This window comes from Eretmochelys imbricata, chromosome 6 (assembly GCF_965152235.1).
Source record: "Eretmochelys imbricata isolate rEreImb1 chromosome 6, rEreImb1.hap1, whole genome shotgun sequence".
Taxonomy (NCBI): Eukaryota; Metazoa; Chordata; order Testudines; family Cheloniidae; genus Eretmochelys; species Eretmochelys imbricata.
The window spans coordinates 79,335,827-79,361,243 of record NC_135577.1 but is presented as its reverse complement, the minus strand read 5'-3'; the positions used below and the strand labels follow the sequence as shown (position 1 = coordinate 79,361,243).

The following is a 25,417-nucleotide window of genomic DNA, read 5'->3' as shown; positions in this document are numbered from 1 at the left end:
GTTCCAGTGAAGATCCACCTTTGCAGAATTAAAATGCTAGTTTCTTTTTTCCCTCAAGAGGTGAATATCTTAGGAGTTCACTCCCCTTTTCTTTATTGTCCAGTAAACCGTTAGAAATGTATTCTCCCCAGTTAAAGTTCCTTTTCCCCAGCTGGGTGTGCTGGTTCCTCCCCCAGTGGTAACTTTTACGATGTAAATTATCTCTTCCTGCAACCTCCAATTCAAATAAGTAACCCATTGAATTCGGCCACTCCTACTCTGAGGGGTTGGCCTCATTCTTTTGTCTGGAGAAAACCTGTTGACCAACTCCCCCTGACCTGCCTGGTTTAAATGCATTTTAGTCACCTATTTCCAGCACATCTATAAAGGTCTTCATGGGTTATGTACATCCTGCCAAAATAGTAATGGTCAGTGCATTGTTAGTTCTCCAGGAATATATTACATGCCACCTTTGCGGGTAAATATGACAGTGTCCCATTTGTCACTTGGGTACTCTTGGGGTCACAACCTCCCCGACACAGACTCTGTGCTGGTGTAAGCCAGCTATTTCAATTTTACAACCCATTGTGGATTGTGCTGTGCCATCACCTTTCTCGTGTCAGATTAGTGCAAATTAGATGGATTCGGAACAAGGATCTGGCCTGAAATAACTTCCTGGCATTTTTATTACTTACCTTTGGCAAAAACTTTTTGTTGTTGCTTGTTTCTTCTGTAGAGCATTTCTACTCAGTTTTTTTGTCCACCAGTGTAATTGATGTTCTCTACTTTTTTTAAAAAAGGGGAAGTACTAAAACTATGCCTTTTAAAAGATGGTTGGTGTGTTTGTTTTCTGCATCTTCCTACCCAAAGTTCTCTCAAGTGTTGATTTAACTCAGTTTCTGCTCAATCACTGCTACATTGACCTCAGAGTACATCTACGCTGCAGCTGGAGGTATAATTTCCAGTTTGGGTAGTCGTGCATGCACTGTCTTTGACTGAGCTAGTGCATTAAAAATAGTGTAGAGGCTGTGGCATAGGTGGTGAGATGGGATAACCTCCTGAGTAGATACCTAGGGTGCCAGATGGATTGTCTTGGGTGTCTAGCCCATGTAGCTGCCCAGACCGCTGTGGCTATACTGCTGTTTTTTGCATGCTAACTCAGTCAAAGCTAGCACATGTATATCTACCCAAGATGGAAATTACACCTCCAGCTACAGTGTACACATGTACCCTCTATGTCACTCTGGTACTTACTGTACCTCCCTTCCTGTGGATGTAATACAGTGAGGTGGAAAGAACAGTAGGATCAGTATCTCCCTGGTACTGTATTACACATAGCCAATGCAGTGAGGGACTGCCACCTTATCTGTATGGTTTTAAGGAACTGGTATCAAGAGTGAAGAATGTTTGTGTATGTGTCCCATCAGTGTAACTCTGAGTGCTGGAATCATGGTTATTGGTGATTATAGGCACAATAATGTGTTTTGTAAATCTTGTCTTTAATTTTAATTTGGTCTGGAAATTTGGCTGAATATTAGTCTAAAACAAGTATTGAGGAAATGGAGCGTACTCCCCATCAGGCTGTCATAGTGGAGGAAATCACAAATTAGTGCCTAAACACAAATTCCTTTTTAAAGGAAGCTGCCATGGCTAGCAGCTCTATATTTATAGAACAAAACAACAACAAAGCAGACAGCAACACTGAAGTTTGCTGGCAATCAGTGAGCCTCATTTCCCTGGGTTGTTTGCTGATGTTGTTGCCCAGCTGAGAAACTGGGATGTTATCAGTGCTGCAACCCTTATTTTCCAAGGTATGTTATTCATGGTACAGTAGGGCTTTTATTTTTTAATAGAATTGTTGTGATTCAGGCGGTTAGATTTTTAATCCTGACAATTTTGATAGTTTTAATCTATTGAGGATGTGAAAATTATTATCCACCAGCAGAGATCAAATAAACTATTATCTCCTGTGAAGACAAGCAACCTTAAATTGCTTGTAAATGCCGTAAACCTAGCATTTTTGGTTTTAAGTGGAGGATTACAGATATAAAAGGAAGTCTTATGTAAATCTAAATTTAATGGAGTCCAAAACAATGAAATGGCAAATTGGACTGTAAAACTTGCTGTTACAGCATTAAAAGCTTCTAAATTCCTGAAATTAATATTTTATTATTATAGGATTCAGCCAAAAAGGGTAAAAATTATGACATTGAGGGAATGAATTGTGAAAGGTAGGGGATCACGTTTTAAGGGACTATAATACTCCAACTCTTTTCTTTCTTTTTCCACAAGTGTTGGGCTAAATATCAACATAGGTTATTACATTCTGTCTGTCTAAAATTCCCCTAGAGTTACAATTGGGTACAATATTTTTCTTCTTTTCCTGTGCTACATTTTTCTCTGTTGTAGTCAGAATTGCTAGGTGCTATTAAATAGGAGCTATGATCCACTTCAAAATGGATACTTTTTGTGGTGGGGGGAACATGCCTCGCCTAACTCAAAAAGGTGGACTTAGGTTTAATTACTATTACTTTGTCAGGTGATTCAACTTACTATGACACTTGTGGCGCTTCCCAACGTAGAACTGGCTCTTCTGGAGATAATGCCTCCTATCTGTCACAGAATCAGAAGTGCATCAGAATCAGAAGTCCTAGGTCAGGACACGTTTCATTTGCTGGCCTTTTTTTTCCTCCTTTCCTTTCATTTTTCAAGTGCTCCCTCCAAGTGATCCCACCTTCTGGAAATTCAGATGTTTTTGCTGAGCCGTAGTGGGGAAGTGTTAATGGTATGAATCCATTCTGGAGTGTAGGGCAGCAGCCAGGTTAACGCTGCTCAAGAGTGAGACCATGTGAGGTAAATTGTTGACTATCCCGGGGCATACCTCTACTTTTGAAATGCCTATGGGATATTTAATGGCAGAGGTAATAGTGCTCCATTATTAAGGAACCTCACAATAAACTGCATGGAACTTAATTTATGCATCTTGCATGGATGAAGAGATGAGTCAATAATGCTCAGATTCAAATGTATGGCTTGCGGGAGGCTGAGTATTTCAAACCAATAATTAGAGCACTGAAACATCCCTTCAGCATCCCTTCCAACTGAGAATTGGCATACAGGAAATGTTTTGTTTGCAAGCACACTATGTAAATGTCATATTAGAATTCTTCATTAATACCACAGGAGAGAATTAGCATATAAAATTTGCATGAATAGAAATAATATTTCTCTAAGATTCTGTTTGACATCTATACTTTTTTTAAATAAAGGACTTCAATAAGTGATGCACATAAGCTCGCAAGCCTTTTGCTACCTGCTTCATTATGTCAGTAATTTTATTATTTATTGAAAAATATCACATGAGCTGGTGAAATGCAGCAAATAGACCCAAGATGACACGTGACAGCTGAATGTTTAAAAAAACAAACCACCACCATCCAACTAGCATTTGGAGAACTTAGTCCTTGTCAAGTGTTGTCACTAACAGTTACATTGTATTGGAAGTGAAAAGTCTTGAGTAAAAGGGATTTAGCAATCTAGAAAACATAACTCAGGTAATGACCATTTCAAGAAGAAATACAAGCGCAGCACTCCTTTGTAAGAGGGAGGGTTGACTTACGGAGGTTGGAAATATTTGTTTGTAATGTTAATAATTAATCTGTGTATGTCTGTTTTGAAATACCTAATCTTCCTGCAATCATAGGTTAGAATCCTAGGATTTAATCGGCCCTTTATCATTCCATTGAGGTCTATGAAATTAATGTGCGTGAGGGCTTTCAAATGAGTCATTAAAAACTGAGACAAAACTGGCGCTTTGTGGACATCAACAATTCCATGACACTTTTCACAAGAGGAGGATTTGCCTGAGTGTCCTGTAGCAAGCTTCTATTTTGCCTGCTGTTGAGTAATGTACTGTAAACTGTCTGTCTACCTGCTGCTACCAGCCTTTCTAGAGTTCACTGCATTGCAGAGGTGATGTGATACTGCTCTACCTTTCTTTGACATACGTTTTTTGCTCAGAACAAAATTGAGCATTACTCGCTGAGGCCTGTAGTCTGTGGATCATCGTTCTGGAATTAAGATGCTGAGGGAGACTTTCAAAGGCAAGAGCATATAGCTGCACTGCTTTCAGTGTGAGTTGGGCACCTCACTGACCTTTTACCCTTTAAAATCTCCCTTTTAGGTAGCTGTGGGATATTGCATTTTGTACAAATTAGGTACAGAACTCAGGCTCCTGGGAAATTACCAAAGCTGCCTTCAGGTTGGCCTCTGGTCAAGAATATGTCAGCAGATCTTGTTTCTGTTCCTGTCACAGTGGTCACAAGACTGGTTTGATTTTGTGGAGTGATGCATTTCTGGTATGGTAGCAAAGACTGACTCTTCTACAGTAGCTATTATTATTTCAATGGAATTGCAAAGTGGCTCTGAATGTTGCAATTTCCTTCTTTCTGAAGCTTGTGTCTAGTGATTTATACACGTACCTTATCTTCATATTCAGAGGTTGAACATATATCTGGCTGTGTTTCTGGATAAATACGTGTGTGTGTGTGTGTGTGTGTGTGTGTGTGTGTGTGTGTGTGTGTAAATATTTACAGCATATAAATAAATAATGTCCAGGCCTTGGAGCTGACTTTGCTAGAACTGTATCATCTGCTTTCACTAACCTGGTTAACTAATTTAAAATTATATACAGCAAGTAATACAGCTTACCAGTGATGATGAAAGGATAATTACATAGGCCGTCAGATGGGGGGAAATCTAGATCTGATAGTCTGGATTGTCTGTGCTCTTTGCACTTATAGTAGTTAGCTCTTATTTCTTAACCAAACATGATGGTTAGATGCATCTAAAAAATGTAAATGTTGGATTGGGAATAAGTAAAGGTATAAATCTGTTCCTGACAGTTTAGGCTGTACTTAGTTATATCCTTTTACTATTTCCCAAGAGTAAATGCAAATGAAGAGTCTAAAGTTATCCCAACTTGTTTGTTGTTTGTTTTCAAATACATATTGGATAGGATTTTCAAAATTAAGTAAGTGGGAACAAAAGTCCCATTGCAAATAAAATCAATCCTTCAGTTGTGTCCCTTCAGTTACCTGCTTTCGTCATAGATGTTCTTCTACAACTTCAATATAAATAAAACATTGGATTATCAAAAAAACAGAAAATTACTAAATCAAACATACCAGCATAACTACTGTAACTAACATATTAGTTCAAATGTTCATGAGCTAGGGGATTTAAAATATCTACAAGGTGAAGCAATCACACCATTTTTTAAAGCTAATGCCAATAGGCTGATGACATGATGAAATGTAGTACTAGTGGCACCTTAGCTCACGAAAGTTTATGCTCAAATAAATTGGTTAGTCTCTAAGGTGCCACAAGTACTCCTTTTCTTTTTGTGAATACAGACTAACACGGCTGCTACTCTGAAACCTGTCATGATGAAATGTATAGTGCTGGCAGCTGGAAGTGCATATGCCTGAGAAAGGCACATCTTGGCAGTAAAAAGGCTTAATTACACTCATGTAAATTTTCACTTTTATCTATGAAACATCTAGTTTTAGTAATTCCTTGCTTTACACCAATACTTCTGTCCTCTCCCATACAATTCCATACAAACACTATAGTAACAGAATGTTATAGTTGCATGGTTTAGTACTCAGGAAACTCAAAAGTTAAAATTGTTTGTCAGAATTCGTCATAACATTTTTGATTACGCATTTGATCGTTGGGATTTGCTGATTTGTTGAAATTGAAATGTTTCATGGTGTCATGTATCTGTGAAATTCCACCAGAAACCAGTGGTGTGTGGTTTCCTGCCAGCTTGCCCACCTCCCTCCTCAGCACCCCAGTATTCTGGGCTTCTAGCTCCTCAGCGGCCAGACTCCCAGGCCTTCCAGGGTACTCATAGAATCATAGATCATACTCAGCTCTAGGGAAGCCCACCAGGCAAACTGCCTCAGAGTCTGGGCTCCAATAGAGAGAGTGGAGAATAGTAATTACATATTGCAGAGAATTTCAGGTGTTAGAGATTCATTCTGAAGTGGAACCGAACCAAATTTTGAAATCTCAATATCCTCACTGAAACAAAATTACTATTCTCTGCCCAGCTTTAGTTCTTTGAACCACGTTGCAAATATGCATCTTTATTAACTTTAATTACAATAATGTAATTAATAATTACAATTGTTAAATAGTTTCATATGATTTCAGGACAGGTTCAGAGAGGTGAGACTCCCTCCAATTCATAGTACAGCTCTTTATTGGTAAATACCACAATATTCAGCTGTGCAGTAAAACCTAAATCATCACCAAGGAAAATTCATTTTTAACTGAACAAATTAGGCCCTGGTGCTGCATAGATCCAAAAGTTAAAGGAACTACCTGCAGGGCATAGAGTTAAGCATGGGTATAAATCTTTGCAGGAACAGCCTTTAGATTGTAATAAGAGGTGTGTATTCTTACATATTTGTATTGCATCTAATAAAGTGGGATTGCAATCCTGACTGGTGCCTTGGGTTACTACCACAATTCAAATAATAATAATGAAGATTAATTTGTTCTTATAGTTGGGGTTTTTATGTGAACATTAGGGAAGTGTTTGAAATTTGGCACAATGATACCTACAGAACTCTTTCAGATTTCATGGAACAGTCTGATGTCAAGTGAGATAAAATGGAAATACTTAAATAGGAGTAATGCATACAGGTATACATCTGAGGTACGTGGGCAGCAGAATACAGTGTTCAGAAAGGAAGCGTCAGGTATGCATTGAATCTGTTTTTTCAACATTTGAAATGACTTTAAACTGGTCAAATGAATCAGTCTCTTCACAAAGATTCATGTAGACAGCATTAGAGAACATCCACAATATATACTGTCTTTGCATCTCTCTCTCTCTCTCTCTCATATTACTTCCTTCCTCAGATTTTGTATGCAGAAAATCTTGACGTGATCTTTTCTTTCTCCCCTTTCCTATCTGCTGTCTTACTAAACTACCTGTGAATGTGATTTTAGCAGTGCAATGGAAAGTATATTAACTCAAACCTTAACTACGTGACTTTCCTCCAGCATTCACAATGCTGTTGAACTAAAAACACAACATCCAGTTACCACAAACATTTTGTATTTTAAATGCATCCACTTTAGCATGTTTAGAAATTTACCTACTTTAAGTAATTTGGAATTGTGCAGTAGTTGATACTACACTTGAAGAACTTGCAACACTGCCTGAATCCCAGTGAGGCGGTATTCCAATTTTCTCTATCTTTTCACTAGCAAAGATGAATTCTTAGGGACTTCACAGATCTTGTTCTTCCACTTTTACTCTTTTCATCCCTATTCAGAAAGCAGACAAATAAGTAATTTTTTTAATGTCAGTATAGCATTATGGGAAGGCAGTAGCACTCTGCATTTTGCCTGAATGTCTGGTCATCCTCAGCTCTAGTAAAAAGGATTCCCTAGCCAATTGTAGTCCATTGAAAAGACTCTGTCTTCAGCTCCTCATAGTCTAATCCTTCTGTTGAGTGTTTCAGCATCCCCCAAGATAGCAGTTGTCTCAGAAGTCTAAGTCACAGGAGGAGAGACTGTCTTTGAGTTAGTATTTGGGCCAGCTCATAGTCTTGATTTTCAAGTCTAAAAGTTGAGTTTTCCAAGCCACATTAGGGGATTTGGATCCTTATTTCCCATTAACCCATGGACTACTATGCTCAAGTGTGTTTATCTGATAGTATGGGATATAGTCTCCTTAGTCAGCTAAAGGTGGGGTTTACTGCCATTACAATTTGAGTGAAGGTGTGAGAGTAGTCCAGGAAGATTCCTAGACTGCATACTGTTTGACAAGTGGGAGCACGTACCTTTTAGGAAGGGTAGTAGGGTTATATGAAATCTACCATGTTTTTCTTTAAAATGTTTTCTGATACTCAGGGCTTGTCTACACTACCATTTATGTCGATATAATATACATCGCTAAGGGTTGTGGAAACCCCTCTGCCCGAGCGACGTAAGTTACACCGACCTAAGCTGCTACCACCGACATAGCCACCGCTTCTCACAGCGTTGGAGTTATAATGCCGACGGGAGAGCTCTCTCCTATTGGCATAGAGCATCTTCACCAGATGTACTACAGTGCTGATATACTGCTTCTAGTGTGGACTAGCCTTTAGTTAACAAGATGGCATTTCCAATACTTGTACCAAAAAATAAACTGCTCCCCATTCAAAATAGAATTAGTTTGCTGCCCACAGAAGGAGGCATCTTTGTCTAAAATGTAGCCGTTGACATGAGTTCTTCAGAAATGAAGCATACAGTTGTGATGAATGGCATATAAAGTCTCAAATGACACCACTCTATCAAAGACATTAAAAGAAAATGTGACTACAGTTCCAAATCTTTTGCCAAAGAAGATTTGTAAAGACCAAATGAATTCACAGTGTATTTAATTTTGTTGGCGATACATCAAAGCTCTTTCTTTTTAAATTGGATAACACAGAAGCAAGAAAACTGGAAAAACCTTTTAAAAAAAAAAGAGTCATAATCTGATTTTTAAAAAAATTATCAGGTTAATGCAGAGTATCCCAAAGCGATCAAACAATGGGCTTCTTTCCAAATTCTACCTGTTCAGTACTGTGTTACCTCTCTAGATACAGTCTTCAGCTAGATTAATTAAATTGAAACTGAATTATTAAATGATAATGTGGACATATAAATTTAACTGTTTACATTAATAAATTCTACTGAAATATAAAGCTAATATTGATTCTTTCCTTTACCCAGCCTAGCAGTCGCAACCAAAAGTAGAGAAATAGCAGGTTTGCCACTATATTCAAAGACATTTTGGATGTTCTATAGGGTAGATGCTGGCTTCTGCTCCACGGGCATGGAGGGCTGTCTTGCAGTACAGGTGTTTAAGTTCCATCATATGCAGAGCTCAGCTTAAACATCTAAACTTTAAATATGACAGTAAATGGAATCACAGTTGTAACAGAGAAAGGTGCCAAGTGGTAGATGATATTCAAATATATAAATAATATGAGCCAGATCTTTCTCTCTTATGATTGTATACCCCATGTAACCTCACTAACCTCAGTGCTGTTATGCCTGATTCATATTGGTATAAATGGGAGAAGAAATCAGACCCTATGTAAATATTGTAATCAAACTTTTTTCTTTGGCTTAGCATTCAGAAATACCAGGCACCTCTTCACAAATGACCCATTAATAAGTCAGAACTCTTAGAACGGCTGTGAAATTGTACTTTTTTTGTTTTTCATAAAATGACTGACTGAATTGAATATGAAATTGTCACCTTTTAGATATTGTAAGAAAATGTGAACTTTCACTGTATACCACCAGGTCAAATTCCTGCAGAGTTTCTATTAACCAGACAAGCTGGTTAAAGCTTCAAAAAGCAGTTAGGCAGCACAATTATTTCCAAACCAATTAACTCCCTCTTGGAATCGGTATACAATTATTAAAACACACTGGTATATTCTTTATTTTGAAAGGGCCTTTCAAATTGTGAAACATGAGAATTTGTATATTATAATAGTCCAGTAACTTTCTGAATCCAGTTTCTATTTTCCTGAGCTATTTATATTCCAGCAATAATATCATCTGGCCTAGCTCAAGTTCCTTCAGTTAAAACCTGCGGAGTAATTACTCACGTGCAACTAACTCATGCACAAATCTACATTTGTGGCATGAGTTAGTTGCACGTGAGTAATTACAAGATCATGCCTCCAGAACACATTCAGAACTATCATCCTACCTTTTATTCTTTTCCCTCTGTTTTTTTGGCTCCTTTAATTATTTGCATTCTGGTAGAGACTAGAGACCACCCACTAAGTACAAGGCCCCATTTTGCTAGGCACCATACAAATACATCATAATAAATAGTCCCTGACCTAATGAGGTTACAGTTTAATTAGGAAATCTATGACAGAGCTGGAAACTGAATGCAGATCTCCTGAGTCCCAGTTCAGTGACTTTACCACAAATGACCAACCTTCCCCTCTGTAGCAGACACCTTAAATATAGATTTTTCACTCTAAATTATTATACTGGTTCCAAACTCCTCTGATATTTTTATGTTTGTAATAGCTACTGTTTATAATCAGAATTTTGATCTATAACTGTGAGGATTTATATGCAGTACTTCTATTAAAAGAAAGCTGGTCTCATTTTTGTGGGCAAATAGTTAATTGACCAGAAAATGTAGTTTGGTGTTGACTCTGAATATAGCAAATAATTTTGGCCCAAAAAAAGGAGGGGGGAATTCTGAAAAAGTCAAAATGTTTCATTTCAATATTTTCAAAACAAAAGATTTAAACTTTTTCTTTTGAAATGCTGTTTGAAGTTTAGCTAGATTTAACTTAAGAACATATGAACAGTCATACTGGGTCGGTATCCTGTCTTCTGACAGTGGCCAATGCCCGATGTTTCAGAGGGAATAAACAGAACAGGTAATTATCAAGTGTTCCATCCCCTGTCACCCATTCCCAGCTTCTGGCAAGCAGAGGCTAACCTCCATGAATTTATCTAGTTCTTCTTTTAACCCTGTTATAGTCTTGGCCTTCACAACATCCTCTGGCAAAGAGTTCCACAGGTTGACTGTGCGCCGTGTGAAGAAATACTTCTTTATGTTTGTTTTAAATCTGCTGCCTATTAAATTTCATTTGGTGATCCCAAGTTCTTGTGTTCTCAGAAGGAGTAAATAACGCTTCCTTATTTACTTTCTCCACACCCATCATGATTTTATAGACCCTTCTCCTATTCTCCCTTAGTCGTCTCTTTTCCAAGCTGAAAAGTCCCAGTCTTATTAATTTCTTCTCATACAAAAGCTGTTCCATAGCCCTAATCATTGTTGTTGCCCTTTGCTGAACCTTTTCCAATTCCAATATATCTTTTTTGAGATGGGGCGACCACATCTGCACGCAGTATTCAAGGTGCGGGCATGCCATGGATTTATAGAGAGACAATATGATATTCTCTGTCCTATTATCTATCCCTTTTCTTAATGGTTCCCTGCATTCTGTTCACTTTCTTGCCACTGCACATGCAGTGGATGGTTTCAGAGAACTGTCCACAGTGACTCCAAGATCTTTCTTGAGTGGGAACAGCTCATTTTGACCCCAGCATTTTATAGGTGTAGTTGGGATTATATTTTCCAATGTGCATTATTTTGCATTTATCAACAATGAATTTCATCTGCCATTTTGCTGCCCAGTCACCCACTTACCCAGTTTTGTGAGATCCCTTTGTAACCCTTAGTTTAGTCCAAAGCAAACTGCAATCTTGAGAAGTTTTGTATCCTCTGCAGATTTTGCTATCTCACTGTTTACCTCTTTTTCCAGACATTTATGAATATGTTGAATAGGACTGGTCCCAGTACAGACCCCTGGGGGACTCCACTATTTTCATCTCTCCATTCTGAAAACTAACCATTTATTCCTACCCTTTGTTTCCTGTCTTTTAACCAGTTACTGATCCATGAATGGACCTTCCCTCTTATCCCATGACATCTTACTTTGCTTAAGAGCCTTTGGTGAGGGTCCTCGTCAAAGGCTTTCTGAAAATCTAAGTACACTATATCCACTGGATCACCTTTGTTCACATGTTTATTGACACCCTCAAAGAATTCTAGTAGATTGGTGAAGCATGATTTCCCTTTACTAAAACCATGTTGACTCTTCCCCAACCAATCGTTTTCATCTATGCATCTGACAATTCTATTCTTTAGTACAGTTTCAACCATTTTGCCCGGTACCGAAGTTAAAAACATTTAAAAAAAAAAAAAAAAACAACAACCCTGAACAATATTTCATTTCTGGTTGAAAGAAAGACATCATTTCATCCTCAACAATGTGTTAAGTATTTTGTTTTGGCAAGAAAAATAAAAAATATTATTTCTGGTCAACCCCAAATGAATTTTATTTTATTTTTTTCCTGATCACCTACCAAAATGAAAAATCACTTATTTGCCTAGCTCTGCTATTAACCGTACTGAACTGTTGTTACGTAATTCTCTGGTGCATTGACATAAGAGTAGTCACTAAAAGAGAGTCACTAAATGAAAAATAATCTGATCTACTGAGAGTTTGATTAGTTATCACCTATTGCTGTACCAAGACCATCGGCATGGAGTTGTCAATGTGACATAAGTTGCCTTAAACATAGGTAGTTGCTTGTTTTATATTTCTATGCCCTTGTGATCTAGTGTACTATGAAAAGACAGCCAGAATGAATGTGTGTGTCATGATGAGACAATTAACTTTGTCTTGCAGTTGTGCTGAACAATACTAAATTTATTGTATAAAATAGTTCTACAAGCAAGGCAAAATAGTGAATGAGACACTTGACAATTAGACCCTTTTATGGGCCTGACACCTTAATTATCAACATATTCAATACTAACATAGACTTCTTACTTTCAATACCTGTGCTATATGGCGGCCATTTTTTAAAAATCCACTGATTGACACATTCAGTTTATTATATTATAAAAGCATTTGTATTGAAACTGATCATAAGATTGGTTCTATTATTTTGCTTCACTTTATCTTTCATTTCTCTCATTAGTCTTTGTCCAAAGTGTGGGTATACTTTTGTATAATAGGTACTGTCAAGGTTCCTCCCCCACTCTGAACTCTAGGGTACAGATGTGGGGACCTGCATGAAAAATCTCCTAAGCTTATCTTTACCAGCTTAGGTCAAAACTTCCCCAAGGTACAAAGTATTCCACCCGTTGTCCTTGGAATGGCCGCTACCACCACCAAACTAATACTGGTTACTGGGAAAGAGCTGTTTGGACGCATCTTTCCCCCCAAAATACTTCCCAAAACCTTGCACCCCACTTCCTGGACAAGGTTTGGTAAAAAAGCCTCACCAATTTGCCTAGGTGACTACAGACCCAGACCCTTGGATCTTAAGAACAATGAACAATCCTCCCAACACTTGCACCCCCCCTTTCCTGGGAAATGTTGGATAAAAAGCCTCACCAATTTGCATAGGTGACCACAGACCCAAACCCTTGGATCTGAGAACAATGAAAAAGCATTCAGTTTTTTACAAGAAAACTTTTAATAGAAAATAGAAGTAAATAGAAATAAAGAAATCCCCCCTGTAAAATCAGGATGGTAGATATCTTACAGGGTAATTAGATTAAAAAACATAGAGAACCCCTCTAGGCAAAACCTTAAGTTACAAAAAAGATACACAGACAGAAATAGTTATTCTATTCAGCACAATTCTTTTCTCAGCCATTTAAAGAAATCATAATCTAACACATACCTAGCTAGATTACTTACTAAAAGTTCTAAGACTCCATTCCTGGTCTATCCCTGGCAAAGACCAGCATACAGACTGACACAGACCCTTTGTTTCTCTCCCTCCTCCCAGCTTTTGAAAGTATCTTGTCTCCTCATTGGTCATTTTGGTCAGGTGCCAGCGAGGTTACCTTTAGCTTCTTAACCCTTTACAGGTGAGAGGAGCTTTCCCCTGGCCAGGAGGGATTTCAAAGGGGTTTACCCTTCCCTTTATATTTATGACAGGTACAGTTTTGTTTCATGGGTGTTTTCTAGGTCATAGAGCTAGAGAAGTGAAATTTTGTGAAAATAGTGCCAAAAAAAATCCTCTCTCCTCCCTTGCCCCTGCAACATGTGCAATATTTTTTGGCTTAAGATTTAAGAGGTTAATTCTGAGACTGAAAAGAGGAAAAGCTCTCAGATGACCTTTGGTTTATGGAAAACAACCTTTGATTTTGCTTCTTCCTTAGGAAAACATATGTTTTTCATTGAAAAGCCAGAACTTTTTGACGGTGTTTGTGAAACTGCTTTAAAAAAATTCTTTCACAAGAGCAAATATTTCTACAGCTCTAAAGTTGAAATTTGGAGATGCACCATGTTGCAAATTTTTCCAAATTGATTTACTTGTTACCACCACCACCACCACTATTAGTTGCATTAATAAGCACCCATAGGAAGGTTTGGACTTGTCTGAACTACAAACCAACATATTCTCAACCTGGGTTTTACCAGTGTAAATGAGTACAGTGAGTTTGGCCAAATTTGCCGATATAATATATGTTGATCCTATCGCCCTTTAAGAGCTTAAACCTGAAAGAACATTTGGTTATCAGAAGTTTTGTGTGTCTTGAACAACTTTAGCTACTGACTTCTAAGTGGTAGCTGTTTGTTTTTTTTCTGTTGGCAATGCATTCCTTTACATGTTATGTGGTTCTTCATTTAGTCACATAAGTCTTTCCACACAATAGACTCTTACTCATGGAGACCAAAGCTTTTTCTCATTGCATATTTCCAGAATGTTATGTAGACAACAGAAGGGGAAGAAATACAATTTTTATGAGTCATTTATTTTAACTACATTTTGGTCTTTTTGGCCTAGTTAATCCTAGAAAAGGTTTGCTGATATAGCTATACTGACGCATCCTCCTTGTGTAGACACAGTTTATACCGGCAAAAGAGTTTTTCTGCCAGTATAGCTTATACCCGTTCCCCAAATTAACAATATATACTGCTTTATACTGACAAAAGCACTATTTTTGGCAATATAACTGAATCTACGCTAGGGTTTTTGCCAGTTTAAAAATGTCTTGCAAAGTCAAACCTCTCACTGACATTACTTTACTGGCAAAAGTTTTAATGGCATTTTTAATGGGACCTGACTAACCTACTGTATGTGAGAGAGAGAGAGAGAGAGGAACCAAATTACAGAAGTGAAAAACAGTCAAGTGAAAATACAGACCCTCAGATACTACATAGGAGAAAGACAAATGAAATTGTTCCAGTTGCAAAGAATGTTGGGAAATGTTGGAAAGAACTTTTAGCACTGGTCAATACTCTCAAATATAACCTATTGTCAGTAATATCCATGCCATAGTTTCACACTTGTTGATGTCCTATCACTGAAATCAAATCATGTCCAAGTACCAACAGAAGCCCAGAGAAAGTATTCTGCATGCTGTACATTTAACGCTATGGTTTTCTTGGTCTACCCTTTCTTACTGCTTAAATATTTGCTCTTCATGTATAAATACACTGTTTCTACGCTCCAGCAGGAGCCCTGCTACTGCACCTCTTGTGGACAGGAGAATGCTCGATTCCTACAGTGTGTGGAAGTGGCTTCCTTGCATCCTCAGATCGTGCTTTCCACTTACAAAAAGCAGTTGAAAACATTCCTCTTCCCTACAAAGATATTTCACGTTTGGATTGGTCAGCTTCTTTCCCAACCCATATCACTTTAATTTCACATTTGATACTTAATGTTTTATGTGGCGGCTGATGTCTTAATAGTGTTGTATTTTAAACTGTTGAGTGTCACTTCAAGTAATCTGAGGAGCAGACTCATTATAAACTACAGAATTTTCAAGAAAAAAAACACATGCAAGGTTGAAATCCCTTTGATTTCGTGGGGCCAGTATTACACATATATACACAGAAATATTTAGGGTGTGTGTGTGTGTATATATATCTATATATATATATAATATGGATGGATGGATATATATGGAATATATGTTGATGTGGTATAAATGTTCTCTCTCTGTGAGTTTGGAACAGCAGCTTTATTCATGAGTTGCAGAGCCAAAAGTAAATTATATCTGTAAAGAAGCCTTATTAATTAGCATGAGTCCAGTTTTACAGCGTTCAGAGGGAGCTATAAATGCCTCTTTAAAATGACCTAAAATGATTTTCTTTTAAACTCAGATATGTTTTACTAGTGTGACAAAGTCATTTCTTCTATCTACATAGCTAACTGCACACATTTCCTCCTCAAAACAGACAGGAATCGTTAAAATGTTTTTGATAATGTATACACAATTAAAAATGAACTGTAATTCTTTACAAAACAATCCCTGTAGGTAATATAATTGACACACAGTTAAAACCCGTGGGTAAGTCAGACTGAAGTGTTTCATGACATGGCTAATAGAGAATGTTATTAACGTTTTATGAATGTGTTAAAACAGATCATGCAAACAAGCAAAAATTATATCGCTGGAGACCAATTAGTCTCTTGATCTGACAGACTGACTCCTATGCTGATCATTATGATGACAACATCTGTATATGTATTTTTCTGTGTGTATGATGTGTTAAGAGCTTACTTTTCTTATGTTTGATAAATGGCCTAAAGCAGTCACACGGGGAGGAGGGGGTGTCCTTGTACTAGTGCTGTTCATTAGGATCATGATACATTTTGCATATCATTTAGAAATGCTAATAGAAGTTGCTGAGGGATGGAGAGGGGTTTTATTTCTCTGGTTTATATCACACTACAAGGAATTAAGAAATGAAATGTCTAGATCTGTGCTAAACAAATTGGATTGCCAATTTATTTGTGGATATTGATTTATTTGTAAAAGTGCAGGTTGGCTTCTTGTGAGTAGAGAACTGCGATAATGAGAGAGGCCATCGTCAATAGGAAAAGCTTCATTAAAAGCCATCTTATTAAGCCACTTGCTTCAGTAATTTTTTAGGCACTAAATTTGGATCTGCTTGTGCTTTCATGTACAGTGAAATTAAACTGAAGAAGAGAATTAGCTCATTATCCTTTTCTGTTTTTCAGGCTGAAATAATTGGGTTTAACACACACACATTTCGTTGACATAATTTAGTTAAAATCACTATAACATACATGTTTTTTTCATTTTATCTTCTAGTATGCAGTTGAGCTAGATAAAATTGTGTGTCTGCCCTTCTCAGAATGGTAAAACAGGTAATTTTTTTTAAAAAGAAAAATTAGTAAGACATTCTCTAGTTCCATCTACAGCAACCTGTTTTACTGGGCCACAGAACCTAGAAGCTTTGATGCGGAATTTAGGTCAGACTAGTCACCTGGTACATGGGACATTGGTGGTTATTTAAAAAAAGCCCTGTTTTGGACCCCAATGGAAACTTGCCCCTCTTTGTGTTTTACCTGAAAGTTGTGACCATGCAGCATCTGTGATAACACAAAAAGAAAAGGAGTACTTGTGGCACCTTAGAGACTAACCAATTTATTTGAGCATGAGCTTTCGTGAGCTACAGCTCACTTCATCGGATGCATACTGTGGAAACTGCAGAAGACATTATATACACAGAGACCATGAAACAATACCTCCTCCCACCCCACTCTCCTGCTGGTAATAGCTTATCTAAAGTGATCACACATGCACTCAGATTTAAACATCGTGGAGCTGCAGGCAAGGTATTCCCAGTCACAGGCCCTCAGCTACACACCTCAACTAATCCACTGCACTAGTCTGATAGTGCATGATTATGCTGACATCCAAGATTCATGCAGGCTTTTTCCTCGGGGGTAAAAAAGAAAAGGAGTAGATAATCTTACGGTTGTGGGGATTTTGAGGCTATGCTTTTCAAAGATATGAAAGGGTGCCTTATATATTTGGAATGGATAACTTTCAATGGTGCCAAAAAGAGCGATTAAATATGAGTGCTGCATAGTCTTCTGTACAGAATGGGAGAAGATGGCTCACATTTCAGCCACTTTATCTTTCAGTGAAAACTAGGTGGGGACAAAGTTAAGGGACCACCCTCTTCCCAGAGAACAGAATAGAAGCACGGACTGTCTTTTTTGTTATTTTTTTTTAAATGATTTAGCACTTGTAAATACTGGCTGATTGACAGCATTAGATATTAACTCTGGGCATGCACAGTTCAGGCATATCCTCAATTGCGGAGCTGAATTTTATGGGGACTTTCAATCATGTTGGTTTTCTTCCTAACAGCACTTTAATACTTCAGGTGGGACGTGGAGGGGGGAGAGAGTTGTGAGTATTAATACTCCTAGAGCCAGTGTGACGGAAAAGCTTTCCTGTCACACACCTCCAATAACCCTTTGCTATGAAGGGAACGGGAGCCTGCATTATCGTCGGCTATTTCAGCTATCTGGTCACTAGTTTTAAAATACATTTATTTTGAGATCCATGCTAAACTTCCAAATAAACTGCAGTTCAAATGGAACCAATAGCCAGAAACTAGGCACCAAAGGCAGTCAAATAATAGCTGCCTCTGCAGGTCACTGAATACAGCAAAATGTAACAAAATAGCACCTGGAGACAATACAATGCCATAAGAGCATAAGAAGAAAAATAACCTAATTACTTTTGCCTGCTGACAAAATCAGAGTCATATTGTTCTCTGCTGAAAAGTATTAAATACGGAATTTTGACCTCTCTCTCTGAAAATATTTTGAAGAATTTCTAGGTGTGCTACATTTTTAGATTGACAGTAATACAATACCAGCAAAATATCCATCCTAATGAACCATTTCCAAACACTAGGGTTTGGATTTTTCAAAAGCACTCCATGGTAGTCTAATTCTGCTCCCATTGAAGTCAATACTGTTCACTTCAGTGGGAGCAGAGTTAGCCCAAAACTGAGTGCTTTTGAAAACGTCATCCCAAAAACCAACACTAAATAGTACAAGAGGTTGGAATGCTGCTGACCACACCTATGTAAAAAGGGAGGTTATTTCCTTTGGCATATTGCCCGGTACATGTGTTTATAGGACAAGCCACCTGAGCAAAAGCCAAAATAAGCTCTCATGAAAAAGCAATACAATCAGTTTTACACAAGAAAATTATCAGCTAAACAAGAATTTCTGAGAAATATTGAAGCAGACAACTGCTCTGTGAAATTGGATAACTCTTACCGCCAAAGTGTTCTCAATGTCCTGAAGGAGTCTTCCTGAAAAACAAAGTTTCTCTCCCCCTCTACCAATTTCCAGCCCTAGATATCTTTATGTATCTGTCCTCCCAAACTACTGGGCAAGGGGTAGTTTTGGAAATTAGCCAAGCAGTTTTTCAAATAGTTAATTTCCACCAGACTGATAGCTTATCTAGTGGTTAAAGCAGAAAAGTAGGAGTTATATCTAGATTCAAATCCTGACTGTCAGCAACTTGCTGCGTGACTTAGGCAAATTACTTATCTTCTGAAATAGAGACTCAAAATGTTTTAAAATCTCTGATGAAAGCCACCAAGATTATTATATCAACAGATAGAAATGGGAAATACCCAATCCTTATTAGTTTGTTACATTAAAAAGTTAAATAATTAGCTTTTAATCATGAATTTATGACAATCTATTAAGAGTATGAAATCTACAGGTATCGTATTGTGGCTTTAAATGGGAAGATAATATTTGTAGTATAATGCATACACAACACAAGCAATTAGTATGTTCATGAGGGCATAGAACCCTGTATTGAGGAAACCAAGGTAGAATGCCTGGCGTTTTAAAGATTTGGAGGTAGAGGTGGTAGGTGGACAAGAAACGGAAGGCTGTTTCAAGATTACGGAATCGCATGAGAGAGTGAAAAGTTATACATAAGAAAGGAAACGGGGGAGGGGGCAGTAAACAGAGCTAAATCAGAGAAGATGGGGACGAGGAAGAAATGAGCCCAGAGACTGTAGATGGAATGAGTCTGGGCAGAACCATAAATGTGATGCTTGAATTTGCTGTGATAAGACATGGTGGGAAGAAGACATGATCAAACAGATAAAAGATGACTGCAGCAGCACCATTTTCTATGGAGAGGTGAGATGACAGATGGCCAGGTTTGGCTGAGGGTTTTAGCAATAAGCATAAAGAAGGAGAATACAGTTCTTGGTGGTGAGAAAGGGGGGAAAGCAACAGGATGTAATGAAAGCCTGGCTATGAAGAAAAGAGAGAAGAATCACAATGAGGTTATGCACCTAGGGCATGATGAAGGCATGGAGCTGCAAAGAGTGTAAAGAAGGGAGAAAGCAGACAGCGATTTGGAGGAAAGATGATAAATTCATTATTCTGAATATAATAAACTTGATATGGTGACAAGGGGATCCAGGAGGAAGTGTTGTTCAGAGTTGCAAGACTCTAGCCTCTCAAGGAGTACAGCATTAGATAACCTTACATAATAGAGATATTGTATAGAATTTTAAGATGAGCTGTTACATTAGTGTGGTGAATTTCTGTGAACAGTTCCATTGACTTAGTCAGGTAGTATCCTGAGATGAACTACCGTCCTACGGTACCGTAATTTAAAAGATAACATGCCACTAGCAGTAGCACACCATGTTCATTTAGCTATCAGTCATAGTTATGCTTTCTTATGTTCCTAAATTATATTGTTTTAATGTGGTTTGGTCATAATCTGTTAATGATATGGTTCAGGACAAAATCATGTTGGTGGTCAGGTTTAAGACAACCAAACCCAGATTAGCTAAGGATTCATGTAACTAGATGTCATGTAGTTGGGATGGATTATCAGACATGCTATTCTAGAGTGAGTAAATTAAGGGGTGTAAATAACTTCTTTTAATACTTAGAAGAAAAATCTGATAATGTTTTCACATTTTTTTTTATGCTGCACTGTGTGTTAACATTGGGTTGCTAATGATACATCTGGCATTTCAGGAAACAGCATACTTCATTCAGCAGCAGACAGTGTGACCAGTGCAGTACAGAAGGCAAGTCAGGCTTTGAATGAGCGTGGCGAAAGGTTAGGTCGGGCAGAAGAAAAGACAGAGGATATGAAAAACAGTGCCCAGCAGTTTGCAGAAACTGCACACAAGGTAAGATTCTTAGTGGAATGGGAATCACAGTAGCTCAAAATGGTGTTTCATGTTTGTTGACCCTCCTCTGCAGGAGGTACAAGTTGCTGGGAACTTTTCAATTGATCACCAAGATTCACAAGTGTGTGATTCCTTTGTCTCACAACTGTCCCTCAATGACAGGGAAATTCTGGTTTATAATTTCTCTCTCCTATGCAATAGAGATGGTGTTCTAATGCTTCCCTTGACTAGTTGTAACTTCCATGTTACAAAATCGAAATAAAAATGTTTAAGTATTTATTTCATCCCCATTCCATGCACACATCTTTCAAGCTGATGTCCCGAGATTTATCCTGAGAGTAACCAATATTAGTTGCTATAGTACGAGGGTTACTTTGTTGATGAGCAAATGAAAAAGGAACTGATTTTATAATCTTAATGTCCATTTTATGATAAGGTGAACATCAGAGGAGTTGCAAATGGTATCTCAGCAATATCTTTTAGTCTCTTTCATATTTCAGTCTAAAACTGAGATGGGAAAAGAATAAGTTTTCATTCTGATTTTAAAAAATGACTGCTTGTTGCTGGAGATATGATTTCCCTGCAAACTAGAAAGGGCTTATCTCTTATAGTGCTGCCTACAGAGACCCTGTGCTGTTTGTAGATGATGGAGAGTCACTGCTGAAGAGTACACATTTGTTAATCTGGCAGTTTCTGGTCTAATTCTCTGATCTGGCAGTTTCTCAGGCTCCCGGTCTAGCTGTTGTATTCACATCTAGCTATCGGGGCGTAAAATACATTCAAAAGTTCTTCTAGGATGTCACAGGGTGGTAAGATATGACTGCAACTAGTGGCCAAGGCACATGAGAGAAAGGGAAAGGGACTACCTGAGACTGCAGCAGCATCCAATGTTGGAGGGTAATTTTCCAAAATAATTAAAACTTTTACAGAACTTGCAGTTTGAAGAGAATGTTAGTTTATTTTAATAAGCAAATGCACCTATTCTGTCTAGATAGATGTTTAGAGTTTCATTTCTATACATTAGTGTATAGTAAGAACCCTTCAGGAACCCAGAATTTTTCCTCCCACATCAGTTTTGACTCGTTTAATTTTGCAAATTTTGGTTCACCTTTGTACTAAATATGATAAAATATGTTGCCAAATTTGCCCAATTTCATTTAGTTCCTTGTTTGTGCATGAGTATCATTAGCCATATTAGCATAATTCTGGAAAATGTGTATTCCTCATAGTGTCCCAAAATGTGTCTTGAATTGCAGTGTACATGTTGTAATCTATTTCATTCTCATCCTCATCTTTTTTTCTTAAAGAGTGACTGTAGTTGAGCTGGTTCTCTTAAGCAGGGCATCTACTCTACCATTGCTAAGCATATGATACTGAAGATACTGCACCATCTCACAAAGTACATTATGTGCCAGGGATGAAAGTGTGCAGAAGTCATATGATTGATACTAGCATGGTAACTACTGTGTGTTCATTACCAGAATCGAAAGCGACCTTAGAAATACTGTTGCAAGGGAGTGGGGTAGAAATTGATACTAAGCTGCAGTGTAAAGGAGGCTTTCTGCATTTAGAAATGCCTTCCAAAAGCACAGGGATTGGAGGGTGTCTGTGTTCCAGATGTCAATACTACCTAATAATATACTCTCTAGAGTAATACAGTAAGTTACTTGTCAGAATAAAATCCATGTATATGCTTCAGGAACATGGAATTTATGGCCTGGATTTATGGAAGAATCTCTACTGTTCAAGAGGAGTTACTAGCCCCCTCCTTCCCCCAAGTGCTCTTTCAGGGTTGAGTTGCACGGGTGCCTGCATCGAACTGTGTTTTGAAATTCTAAAATTAGTTTATTGCTCGCTCGGGAGCTGGCAGAGTTCACGAACATTGAATCCACTTCCATAGAAATAGATTTGTCTTTGTGCCAGTTAGCAAGCATTATTGAAGGCAGCGGTCAAGACTCACCAGCGGCAGCACTGTCCTTCCCCCTGGCAGATACTGACTGCTACTCATTTTTATTGTGTTGGAAGCGGGTAAAGGAAAGTGACTACTGTAAGTCTTAGCCCACTCCAATTCAAACTGCCATATAGAATTCTGTGAGGGGATCTAATAGGTGTGATTGGTCCCCCCTCCCCCGTGTCTCACACACACCCCACAATGCATGCATTCACATGCTTTCAAAAAAGAGAGAGATCGAGATTGATATTATAAATATTTGGCCTGACTTCCATCTTTTTTGCCAGTGATCCCTCAACTCTCGCACTGAGATGTCCGACAGACTTACCATCATATGTGGAATCCAAAATGGTGGAAAAGAAGCTTCCCTAAGGGCAAGCTCCATGGTGGCCCACTGAGCATGCCGATGAAGTGAGCTGTAGCTCACGAAAGCTTATGCTCAAATAAATTTGTTAGTCTCTAAGGTGCCACAAGTACTCCTTTTCTTGTTGTACTACAGTATATCCTTTTTTTTTTTTTTTTTTTTTTAAACCTACCATGTATGCAGTGGTTAGATGCCAGTAGTACTTCACTTTGAATTGCGGCAGTAGGAACAGTAGAGTCTGGGTAGGCATCAGCAGCAGGGTAACTGCTAAGATGAAAGAGAATAGGAAACAGCCAGGAGCTGTGCTGTCCTTCACACTCTTCTCCAACCCATCAATTGCACAGTGTAGGACACAGCCTTAGAGGAAAATAGAATGAAAGGGAGGAAGAACAGATATTTGGTAGAAGGGAAATTAGATGAATTTGGGAGGGAAAGAAGGGGCCCATTATGAGAAGTTGTTGGTTATTTTCATAGAATATCAAGGTTGGAAGGGACCTCAGGAGGTCATCTAGTCCAACCCCCTGCTTATTTTATTTATTTCTATAGCACTAGTAGTATGAGGTGTTTGCAGTTGTCCTTGTTGTAGGCGTATATGTCAAATTGAGACACTGGGAATTTAAGATGTACCGTATGTTTGGGTGACCTGGATGATAGTGTGTCAGGAGGCTGAAATCTGGGCTCCTGTTTTCTCTGCCCCCAGCTGTGGGCACCAGGGAATTGCAACAGCCCTCACTTAGAAAATGGAGAGCTGCAGTTCAGAATGCATCCTCTCAGGCAGGGCATCACTACCCAGTTCCTGCAAGTCTTCCCAAAATCCTCTGGAAGAAAGAGAGGGTTGAAGCCCTGATATTTGCCACATAGAGAAACAAGCAGGGGAAAATATTATTGGAAATGGTTTACATTAAAGGGCACAAATGGTCTTTGAATGGAGACTTCAACAGTTCACCATGACAATTCACATTAAAACTGTCTCCATGGCCTCGAACAAAAGTGATTACCCTCCCGGAATTTGTCGGTCCTTACCACCCTATTTCAGATAACTGGACAACAATATGATAAGTCAGTATATGATTTCAGTTGCAGCCCATTCTAATGAAAATAGCACAGAACCTGCAGTGATGTATCCATCTGTCCTTATCACTCATTGAAAGTGTGCAATGAAATATAAAAAAAAAGTCAATTTTTCACTTACTCATCATTTTGCGGTGCCGAATTTGAGACCCCTTAAAGAGGTGGCTTGTTTTTCAGAAGGTAGGTGCTCAGCACTTTCTGAAATCAGGCCTTTTTCAGGTCTGAAGTTGGGTACCAAAAATCACTAGCCATTTGAGAAAATCAGGGCCATTATTTTTCGTTTGTTTATGTAGGTGTATACAAAATATAAAAAGTTCATATCCAGACAACTAAGTATCTTTGTTATATGTTAAAAACACAATAAACACATACAAACATAAATTAAATGCAACCACTTCCTTATGAAACTTAAAATATGAACTGTCTTAAAGCAGGAATTGTGATCAGCCCTTTCAGATATGTACAGCTATTTTTTGGCCCCACAACTCTTGGCAGCTCTTACCGCCATTCATCAACTGATGGATATCCCTACAAGGTTACTTGAACACATTGTGGCAGGTAACACTAAGTGACATTATAAACCCCATCACAGTCAAATGATTTGGTTATATACTGCAGCTTTCTGGGCTTCAGTTCTTGGAAATAAACTCAAATAATCCAGTGCACACAGTAACCTGGGTCCAGAAGGAGTTCCTTGATTTAAAAAAAAAAAAAAAAAAGCATTCACTTTTTTTTTAGAAGGGAGTTAAGGCACAGACACCTGAAAATATTCCATGAAAATTCTGTTGCGGATAGTGTTAAGTTTCCAGCATTTCACTTTTCCATAGGTTCATGTTCTCAGATCAGATACAGACCTGATAATTGTTGGGCTTTTTAGTTCACTGCAACCTGGTTCAGGATTGTTTTGTTATTTAATGGTCTTTGTACATGAATAGTTGCATGTTTCTTAGACTAAATTTAGCAACTCAATGACAATGCATTGAGCAAGTGTTGTTTGCGGTAGTTGTTAATCAGCATTTTAGCACACTGGATGCAGTATTGAATAGCCTACATTATTAGATGAATGCCTAAAAAGTCAATACAAAGTGTATAATGGAATTTCAAGTAGCCTGGTTGGTGTTGCAAATGTTATTCCTGATCTGAATAGGGAAAATTGCCCGCGGCAAGGGAGAGGAAGCAGCATAGGTTTAACCAGAGAAGGGAGAGTCTGAAATCTCTTGTCACAAAAAATCTTGTAATAGCTTCTCAGAAGCTTTTCTTTCTTTCAAGCCCACCATCTCCATAGTTTCCTTCAGTGTTTGGAGTGGAAGAGTTTGGAATAGCATAGGTTAATCATTTTAAAATTAATACATTTATGTTTACGGCAGCCTCCAACCAAAGTTGTCAGGATGTTGTAGAATAGAACAAAACAAAATAAAGGCTGAATGGGGACCAATAGCAACGAACTGAGCAAGGGAGAAGTGAAGGAGC

At 38.1% G+C, this 25,417-nt stretch overlaps 1 protein-coding gene across 3 annotated transcripts in view; it reads left to right on the top strand.

Annotated features, from left to right (window-relative positions):
- Positions 1–25,417, top strand: part of STXBP6 (syntaxin binding protein 6) — a 163,797-nt gene that overhangs the window by 134,791 nt on the left and 3,589 nt on the right. For 2 of the 3 annotated variants that reach the window (XM_077820317.1, XM_077820315.1), the window contains one exon: positions 20,404–20,561. In XM_077820317.1, the coding sequence (XP_077676443.1) occupies positions 20,404–20,561 (158 nt within the window). The remainder of the gene's footprint in view (positions 1–20,403; positions 20,562–25,417) is intronic. The other variant, XM_077820316.1, reaches the window with a different exon arrangement.